The 10,847-nt window shown below is 39.7% G+C and overlaps 1 protein-coding gene across 1 annotated transcript in view; it reads left to right on the forward strand.

Moving 5' to 3' along the window:
• The window catches only part of LOC108286500 (ABI family member 3 binding protein), a 170,152-nt gene that overhangs the window by 101,517 nt on the left and 57,788 nt on the right, over positions 1-10,847 (forward strand). The window contains exons 7-9 of the mRNA XM_017504356.2: positions 8,762-8,810; positions 9,756-9,827; positions 10,403-10,495. Of these exons, the coding sequence (XP_017359845.1) occupies positions 8,762-8,810; positions 9,756-9,827; positions 10,403-10,495 (214 nt within the window). The remainder of the gene's footprint in view (positions 1-8,761; positions 8,811-9,755; positions 9,828-10,402; positions 10,496-10,847) is intronic.

Consider the following 10,847-nt stretch of genomic DNA (forward strand, 5'->3'; position numbering starts at 1 on the left):
CTCCCCCTCTCTCCCTCCACCCCCTCTCTCTCCCTCCCTCCCTCCCTCCCTCCTTGTCTGTTTGGTTGGTTTCTTGTTTTTAGATTTTGCTGCTTTTCTAATTGTCTAATACTTAAAGATTTAGAATGTTAAGTGGGAAAAGAAGCATTAACAAGGTTATCTGTAACAAAGCTACCTATAAGGGTCGTATAAAACCTTTAATAGTCTGGTAAAACCTTAGAAGATCTTTTGTTTTCTAAGCATGTTATCATTACAAACTAAAATCATACTATATATGCAGTTTTTCATCTTGCTGTTTTTACTTGGTCAGAGAGATGAACATATTTCATGGCATCAAATGCTCTTAGTAAACATATTTTTAATTGCTGTGTACTGTATCATCTAAATACATGATTATTACGTTTCCAATTTGTAGGAATTTAAGTTATTTCTAATTGTTTTTAAATTGTGGGTGATGTTATAGTGAATACTTATGATAAAGCTTTGTTCACGATGCTGATCATTTCCTTAAAATAGATACTTAGAAGAGGAATTAACAGTTTAGAGTTTTAACTTTTTTATTATACTTTAAGTTCTGGGGGTACATGGGCAGAATGTGCAGGTTTGTTACATAGGTATACACGTGCCATGGTGGTTTGCTGCATCCATCACCCCGTCATCTACCTTAGGCGTTTATCGTGTTATCCCTCCCCTATCTCCCCACCTCCTGTTATCCCTCCCCTAGGCCCTCACCCCCTCACAGGCCTTAGTATGTGATGTTCCCCTGCCTGTGTCCACGTGTTCTCATTGTTCAACACCCGCTTATGAGTGAGAACATGCAGTGTTTGGTTTTCTGCTCTTGTGTCTGTTTGCTGAGAATGATGGTTTCCAGCTTTATCCATGTCCCTGCAAAGGACATGAACTCATCCTTTTTTATGGCTGCACAGTATTCTCTGGTGTATATGTGCCACATTTTCCTTATCCAGTCTATCACTGATGGGCAGTTGGGTTGGTTCCAAGTCTTTGCTATTGTGAACAGTGCAGCCTTCCTGATACTATGGTCAGATTCCTTTGCAGAAAGTGGTACCAATTTGTAAACAACTTGCCAGCAATTTATCAGTTTATGTTGCTATAGTACTTTGCTTGTCAGCTTTGTATATTTTCTTTTTTTTTGGGGGGGGGGACGGAGTTTTGCTCTTGTTACCCAGGCTGGAGTGCAATGGCACGATCTCGGCTCACCACAACCTCCGCCTCCTGGGTTCAGGCAATTCTCCTGCCTCAGCCTCCTGAGTAGCTGGGATTACAGGCACGCACCACCATGCCCAGCTAATTTTTTTTTGTATTTTTAGTAGAGACGGGGTTTCACCATGTTGACCAGGATGGTCTCGATCTCTTGACCTCGTGATCCACCCGCCTCGGCCTCCCAAAGTGCTGGGATTACAAGCGTGAGCCACCGCGCCCGGCTGTATATTTTCATCACTACATTTTTGGCTAATGTAATAGCTTGTAATCGTTATCTTGATCTTTATTTCTCTGATTGTTGATTAAGCAGTACTTTCTTCACTTGTTTATTAGCCAGTTGTATTTTCCATTTAATGATGTTCTATTGCCGTTCTTTGTTTGTTGGCTCTTTCCTGGGTTCTTTTAAGGCTATGTAGTCTAAGACTGTATATACTGAAGAAACATTGGCCTGTTGATGATACTATCTAGAAATATTTTCTCACATTTGTTATCACTTAAGTTTGTTCATAGACATTTTTGAAATAGACAACTCATGAAATTTCCTTAACCAAATTAGACTTTTCCATTGTGATCTCTTAAATTGCGTTATGTTGTAGAGAGACCCTCCCTCTCCAGAGAGCAGATAAATATTTCTCCCTGTTCTTTTAGTTTTATGAGTGGTTTGATTTTTATAATAATTCTGTAAATTTTATTTTACTATGGTGTATAGTAAGGTTCTATATTGATTAGGCTATGTATTTCCCCCCAAATAACCAATTGGCTTAGTACTATGTATTGAATGGTGCCTCCTCCTGAGGTCCCTTCACGTTTGTCTCTTAAATCCAGTCAATGTTGTATGGCAGAGGTAGATGTGCTGTACCTTACAGGCAAACAGCAGGATAGAGCTGCTCTTTCATCCTCTTCTGGAGCAGCGCCCATTCTTTGCTGTGAATGGTTTCCTAGGAAGCATACATTGTCCTCACCCTCCTCGGCTATCATGCCTAACCTTCACGCGACTCTGTGGTGTCATTTCTTTCATTCCCTTTTTTTCAGCGTCACATCCCAGTAATTTGTATTTGTCTTGGCAAGATATTTCATTTAGGATGAGTTACTCAGCAAGATTGAGAAAGACGATCGATGTTTTACTCTCCGGGAATTAAAAAAATTTTTTTTCTTCAACATAAGCAGCCACGATAGGAAGGGCTAGGGAGCAACTTCCTGTCTCTGTGACACAGAGCCAGGTATTTTATCCCTTCAAGCTGTGAGGTGGAGTACCCCACTCCAGCCAGCTCTGATGAGTTTAAAACTCTTCATTGTTTCCAAAGGAAAAACCAAATTCATTGAAAAGATATTTTAAGCCTTCTTTGAGAAGCTTTATTATTTCCTTCTGGAAAGAAAAAAAAAAATGACCTTACATCTCTGCTCTCAGGTAGCTCTGGGACATGGGGTAGTTGTGACAAAACTGGATGGGACAACTTTGACCATCTTATGTCACCACATAGAATTGATTCTGAAAACTACTTTGATACTTTAGAGGTATATTTTAGTCCAAAGAAGTGTATGCCCAATTATTTACCCATCTCCCCCTTTGAGACTGATGTTTGAAGGTAATATTTTAAGAGATCTGAAATTAATTACACATGTTTTGCTTTCAGGATTTTAAGCAAAAAGACACACTGAAAACTTTTTTTATTCATATGAACATGGTTACATCTGAAACCTTAGAAGCAGCAAAAACTCTTGAACACCTTCCAATAAGAGGTATTCAAAATGGAAATGAAAAACCAACTTGAACTTTAGGCTATCCATTTTAAAGATAAATACTTTTTAGGTGAAAAATTTGGATATTAAATGCAGCCCATCCTACCCTTCTGGTTACACTATATATTGTAATTCACATATCTAGATATGTGTTCTGGCAGGAAAGCCGTAGGACAGTTGTGCCAAGGGGCATATAGCAGGGATCTCTTCTGATTGGTTAGTGCCTTTGTTCTACCAATTGTTAAATGTTTTCAATATTGCTCCGAGCTATGCCACTAGAAAAAATCAGAGAAAGGGTATATGCAGAAACAAAACAGTTACTTTATACAGAAAGAATAGAAAGTAAATCACTAGAGATCCATACGATTGAGGAATCAAAAAATACATTTATCATGATGATTGTACTATTTTTTTTTTCCGTTTTGAGAATCTAGGATACTCTTTTGTGGAGGTAAAACCTAAAGTTTACTATTAGGTTTTATTGTCTTAAAAAATAAGGAATGGTGGCTAATATTTTCATATATTTTCCATGTTTAAAAAAAATGTGTTACTTAGCTAGTAAACCAAAATCAGTATTTGAAGTATGTAGCATTTATTAACAGATTTTTTAAAGCAAATTTAATTATTTAATCCAAATCTTCTAGAATCAATGTTCTTCTAAAATATGACATCTATTTTTATCTTTTTTATTTTCCATCAGATATCCACCCATATTTTAGGAAATCCACAGTTGCTATCAAAAAGAGAAGTGGTACCAAATGTTAAAATGTAACAATTATCAAATGATTGATGTGAACAGAGAAATTACCTTTATGATCCCCACCCACATTTTATGACTGTGTACAGTGAATGTATCAGGCATCCTTGACTTAAGTAGAAACTTGAAAAATGTATATGTAGGCAAACTATTAATATATCATCAAAGCTAAGTATCGAATTCCTCCTCAGTTGACCAGAAATGTGAAGCCTTTTGAAAGTAGGACGTTAGATTCACTTTTAGACAGATATTAGATTGAATCAGTATGTTTTGTAACTTTCATTAGAACATCCTAAAAATGAATTAAAACCAGAATCTAATATGCCCAAGTTCTCATGTGGTTTGATTCTTGGGTCATTGAAATTTGACTTTGAGCCAGCCTTTTAGCCACTCCCCAGATGGACAGCTCCTCTTTATCTCAGGGCCTGAAAATAACATTAAATCTACAATGATAATCATAATCTGATGCCACAGAAATGTCAAATGAACAAACCTACAAACAAAAATCCTTAGTTATCGCTAAGTTTATTATAGCTAATTTTCAATGTAATATCAGGAGGAAGTTAGTGTAACGCAGGGTGAGACGGAAGTTCCTTGTCCTGCGTGGTGGTGGCAGCGGTGGCGGCTGCAGGTATTTCTAAAGAAGTAAACGCTTTCCCTAGCAGTGGCAGGAAAGCATGCTGCATGTGTCCCCAGGCATCGCCCTTCACCCTCACGTAGTGTCTCCTCATTGAGTGAAACCAACTGCACACTTGGTCACAGAGTCCCAGAAAATTGGTAAAAGTAAATGATCTTAACCAGACTTCTGCACAAGGCATAGCCCAACCTGGGTTTCTGAGGGACCGGATATCTGGAAATGAAGAAGGAAAAAAATCCATTCTAGGGCAACAGAGAAATATGCTTACTTCCTGGCATTTAGTGAACACTGATAGATGAGAACTGTGGAAGGAAGAAGCGGTGGAAGTTTGCAGCAAGCGTGGGGGAATTGGCACGCTGTAGAGAAAAAAGAGCCAGTAAGGGAATGGCTAGGAAGGAACATCACTGCCAGAGTGGTGTCTGAGGACAGCAGTATTGTCGTGAGGCCACACCAGCCAACACGGTGTGGGAGCCTGTAGGCCGTTCACGCCCTCCTTCCCGTTTCCAGACCCCACACTGTCTGCACCTGTGACTCTGACACATATTAATAGATGTTCATAATAACAAGCCTAGAAAAAGTAAGGAAAGGTCAGCAAGGAAATGTTTTTGAAAAACATTGTGCATAAGACAGTTCTATTAAAATTGGATTGTAACTGATTTAACACTGTGTCTTGAAAATTACCACAGTTCTTCATTTTGCAGTGAGTCCGGTTAAATTTTACCTGCACTTTTAGGTGATAAGAGGACGTAAGGAGAGGATTCCCATTGTGAATTTCTGAATGGAAATTGTAGAGGTATTGGCAGAGCATGTTGAGCCACAGGACTTTCCTGATACCCTTTAAAAACCTACCTGGGCCAGGCACGGTGGCTCACACCTGTAATACCAGCACTTTGGGAGGCCGAGGTGGGCAGATAATGAGGTCGAGAGATCGAGACCAGCCTGGCCAACATGGTAAAACCCCGTCTCTACTAAAAATACAAAAATTAGCTTGGCGTGGTGGCACGTACCTGTAGTCCCAGCTACTCAGGAGGTTGAGGCAGGAGAATCACTTGAACCTGGGAGGCAGAGGTTGCAGTGAGCTGAGATCACACCACTGCACTCCAGCCTGGCAAACAGAGTGAGATTCTCTCCCCAAAACAAACAAAAAGCCCTACTTGTAGAGATGCACTTATTTGCTCATTGGTACAGTCTTGGTACATCTTTGGATTGTGCATGAAGCAGGAGAACATTTCTAGGCCTAGAAAAAAATGGCATTCTGCAGCTAAATGACTTTTTAATTTTTGGCAGCACATATTGCACATAAGTTCTTGTCACTCTCACTGAACACTGGTCTGCGCTGGAGTAAGCACTCAGAACAGAAACTCTGTTCCATTCATGTGAAGAGCAGGATATTTTCCATTTGTCCTTGTCAAAAAGTTATTTGTGCAAAACAAATCATTACAGCAAGGAAAATTAAACAGGTATAATGCAATTCAGTCGACACAGCAACATGTAGGCATTTCTGCTTTAATGTGTTAACTGTCTTGGAAAAATGTCACACTCAGCAAAACATGCGCCAAGTACAGAATGTGCACCAAGTGACAGGACTTGTAGGGCAAATAGAGGCCAGGCCATTCAAAAGTCTCTACGGTCGCAGCCACAGCCTGAACAAAAATGATCACTGGTACCTAGAAAAATAATGTGGCTCTCCTGCCAGGCAGCTCCCATGTAGCTGAAGGTTGCCACGCCAATCATTTAGAAGTCTCAGAAGTGTCAATCCCATAGAAGCAGAGAGTAGAATGGTGGTTACCGGGGGTGAGGGGCACGGGGTGGCAGGGGAGGGAGTGAGGAGATATTGGCAAAGGGTAGGAAGTTTCAGTTAGGCAGGAGGAGTAAGCTTTAGAGTGCTATTGCACAGCAGCGTTGCCATAGTTACTATTGATGTATCGTTCAAAATTGCTGAAGATAAATTTCGAATGTTTCACCACAAAAAAATGATAGGTAAGTGAGGAGGTGGATGTGGTAATTAGCTTGGTTTAATCATCCCTCATTGTGCACTTAGATGAAAACATTACATGGTACCCCAGAAATACATACAATTATGAAGAAAGAAATTACTTTTAAAATAGCAAAAAATACAAGTTGTTTCAACATGAACAAATAAAAATTCTCAGAAGAGTTAGAGGCTATACGTTGGCAACGCTTTTGCTGGGGCAGGGCAGGTGAGAGCTTAGTGCAGGTGGCGGGAGCTGGCGGGCTTCTCTTACAGGGGGCTGGGGAGTGAGTGCAGAGCGTCAAGGGTGGGCCTTTCTCCGCCGGGGAAGGATCTCTGTCCAAGTGCTCACATTTAACTTTTTATAGTAAAGCCAAAAGGGATCCTCCTGCCTGTATAACCTCAGAGCTGAGAGTTTGGTATTTTTTATCTCCCACTGAACTGTACACCCATCTTCCTACTATTTCCCTCCTGCTGCCAGGGAAGAGCGTGTCTAAATTATATTTACATGATTCCCCTAGTTATCTATAGTGGACGAGCTAAGATGCGATACAGAGGCATATGTGGTAGCTAAACAGACTGCTGATTAAAATAACTTTTTCTGATTATAAATGTAATTTGACAAATATAGAAAGTTACACAAAATTAATGTTGGTTTATAAGAAACTACTGTTTTAAGAAAACGATGATTTATTTCCCTCTGGTCTTTTTTCTACACATTTTTAAAAATAAAATTGGGACATACTGTGGATGCAAATTTGTATCCTTTGTACTTATGTTCTGCGTTTTTCCATTTTATTAAATACACGTCAAAATTTTGAACTATCATTTAGTAAAACCTGTACTTTTGGATAATAAAATTATTTTAAATTATGATAATAAACACTGTCTATGATTAATTCCTTAGGCTGGGTTGCTAAGGAGGAAATCATTGAGTCAACAGGTGCAGACACCCTTTTAAAAAATAATCTGAGGATAGTAAACTTCTATTTTTTGTGGTTTTTGTTTTAAACATAAGAACCTTAATACGATAAGAAAAATAGCCAACAGTAAGCTTGGTGTATTGACCCTTCTTTACCACGGAGATATCACTGATTCAAATGGTGCTATATCAAAAAGTATATTTTGATATACCTCACAGCTAGGTGTTTGCCCCTGTAAGGGATTTGGTCATCAGGGAAGCGCCTACCTGGTAAGAGCTCATGTTCAGCGTATCCCTGATGATCAACAGGTCTAGTATATGCCATGACTGTGTCATCTATACAAGCTAAACCAAGTGTCTAAAAGCAGACATCAGTCTTGCGCTTTCAACCCAACTCCAGTTGTCCTGTATGTAATTTTCCACCCTTCTCCTCACCTGCTCTGTGTCCCTGCCATCTGTCTTATCCTCGGCCTCATGATACATCTGGCAGTAACTCTGCTTTAAAGTCTACACCCGTCCCTAGTTCAAGCTACTTGTTGACACCACAACCTCCTGTGGGACTTCTGAGGTAATTTGGCTGAAGAGAGGAAGCAGAGCTCCCTGGGATCCTCCCGATTCTGAGGTCCCTTGTGTATAAACATGTGCAGAATGGTTGAAAGTACAGGTTGTGGAATAATAAGAAACGTCTGGATCTGAGTCCTTGCTCTTTTTTCTTGATCGATAAGTGCTCGGCGTTGGGAACATGTGGTGGTTGTGGCATCTGCAGTCACAGCAGCAGCAACTGGGTACACTCCAGCAATTGATCTTGATCGATTTACAAATCCAGGTAGCTTATTATCTCTTCGAGGGGGACTGTAAAGACCTTTTGGCTGTCATCTCAGATGGAATGAAAATAAACTGATATTCAATACAGGAGATTTCGTTTCTTTCCATGGCAGTTTCTAAGTAAAGTGAACTAATGGGAGTTTCTGAAGAAATTGCTTCTGTCAGACCTTGGGCTATTGATGAGGGAAACCAAGTGAATCCAATAAAATAGAGGCAGATGGATGTACTAACAATCCAACCAGCAAGTGTTTTGGTTTGGTTTGGTTTGATTTGAGATGGAGTACCGCTGTTGTCACCCAGGCTGGAGTGCAATGGCATGATCTCAGCTCACTGCAACCTCTGCCTCCCAGGCTCCAGCAATTCTCTTGCCTCAGCCTCCTGAGTAGCTGGGATTACAGATGCCCACTACCATGCCCGGCTAATTTTTTTTTGTATTTTTAGTAGAGACAAGGTTTCACCATGTTGGCCAGAGGCTGGTCTCGAACTTGGTGATCTACTTGACTCAGCTTCCCAAAGTGCTGGGATTACAGGTGTGAGCCCCTGCCCCCAGCCACCAGCAACTGTTAAACCAGTGTCACAGGAGACTTCATTAAAGACAAGAAAGAGCTACTTCCAGTTCTCTGATATGTTTTAAAGAATAAAAAGTTATTCACACTGACTCAAAAGCTGACTTTCTTCTCTTTTCAGCCAGCCTATGTCCCAAGAAAGCTAATCCCAATAACAATCATCAAGCAAGGTAATTCGTCTGCTCTGGAAATGTGTTTAAAGGAATCTTTAATATAGCTTTAGCTAAGGTAATCAAACATGGCACATATTTTCTCAAATTTTTGACGGATTTTTTTGAGAAAAAGTTTGAAGAAAATATTATGGTCTAGTAAATTGGATGTTAATGGATAGTTTTGGCTGTTTTACCAATACGCCAAGCCTTGTGCTGGTCACACTGGTCAGACAACTAGGGACAAAAACCATCACAAGTATTAAATTTTTAAAAGCAAGTTAAGTATGTGGAGCATTGCCTAGGATTAAGTTGTCATACACGAAGAAACCCATTGATAGGATATTTTCTTAATGGAAATGGTTTAGTGGTCACTTTAGGGAAAGTCAAGAAGTCCAGGTTTCCAGAATTATAATGTCATTTCACTTCAGTATGATTGTTTTTGTTTTGGCATTTGCTTTTCCAAGTTATTAAAATCTATTATTTCCAGAAAGGTTCTTGGTAGAAGAGACAGGGCTCTTAAAAATATTCATTTTTAGAAAACACAGCATCCCCAGTGTATTCTCAAAACGGAGTCAGTCAGTGTTGATATTACTCAAAGATTCTTTGCTTTAAGAAAGTAAGTTTTCTGAATTTTGATTAGTCAGTCACCACCTCTTTTTGTGCTAGTACCGATTGATTTGGAGAAAAGAAAGACTTCAGGGAGTAGAGTTAGGATGAAAATTTTTTAGTAATTAGCATGGAACACCTTATGAGAGAGTAATACCTTTCATTATTTCATGGCACAGGTGTTAAGGTAAGGTATGCCTTCCAGTACTTCCGTTGGCTACATAGCTGGCCCACTGAGTTGCTTTGTATTAATCAATAAAGCTAGATCAAAACTTTCCCAGTGCAGATGGCTTCACGTTATTAGCTTCGTACTGCCTCCTATTTCCCCCCGCTCACTGTCTTTTTGTATTTTAACAGTGATTGAGAATGTTACTCAGAAGGCTTCAGCTAAGTCCCCAGAAAAAGCTCCCATGGGAGGAGTGATACTAGGTGAGTGTATTTGAAATCTATGCCTAGATTAAGCAAATTGGGCTGTCTTTTGAGAATAGGGCTTTTACGGAGTTTTAAATTGATGCTGGTTCACTTCCTTTCATTGTTTAGCACGCTGGCTCAGGTCCATTCCAAGCTAGGACCCAAGCTGTCCTATCTTTACTGTGGTGTGTTAAAGAAATAGCTATAGCACATGTGCAGTCGGAATGGTGGCACCTGTCCTACCTGCCTCACACAGTTGATTGCAATTAGGATGGGGTCTTTATCATACTGAACTGCTCTTTTATAAACCAATATCAGAGAAGATGAACTTCGTCCACCACACATCTTGAGCAGCCAGTTTACAATTTTTGAGTCTATGGATTAAAAGTCAGAGGATTTTAGTAGTTTGGTTCTAAATAAAAAAAATATTCCATTTAGGATGTATGGTCATATCTTTCCCAACATTTTAAAGTGTGGGTTAAAATGGAAGCACAATAACTGCTACGCTTCCTAGTTTGTATCTGATGTGCTGAGCTTTATTTTATGTCATGATGCACTTTCTTCTTTTCTTATTTACATCTATTTCCTTGCAGTCCACCTAATTATTCCAGGTCTTAATGAAACTACTGTAAAACTTCCTGCATCCCTAATGTTTGAGATTTCAGATGCATTCAAGACACAATTAGGTAAGCAGAAAAGTTTTGTATTTGAACTTTGCAATGACTGAGCACTAGCACTGATAGAAGATCCAAAAAATCTTGCCAATGAGCTATTTGAGGATCCCAAAGTGAAAAAGCAGAGGCAAGGAGGTTGGAGTGTTGGAGGTATTCAATATAAACAGCATCCTATAAGAAAAGGGTTATTTTTTTTCCCATTCATTTTATTGCATTTTAGGCTTTGGGGTACATGTGAAGAACATGCAAAATTGTTGCATAGGTACACACGTGGCAGTGTGATTTGCTGCCTTCCTCCCCATCACCTACATCTGGCATTTCTCCCCTTGCTATCTCTCCCCAGCTCACCACTCCCCACCATCCC

Source organism: Cebus imitator, unplaced genomic scaffold (genome assembly GCF_001604975.1).
Source record: "Cebus imitator isolate Cc_AM_T3 unplaced genomic scaffold, Cebus_imitator-1.0 Scaffold321, whole genome shotgun sequence".
Classification (NCBI taxonomy): domain Eukaryota; kingdom Metazoa; phylum Chordata; class Mammalia; order Primates; family Cebidae; genus Cebus; species Cebus imitator.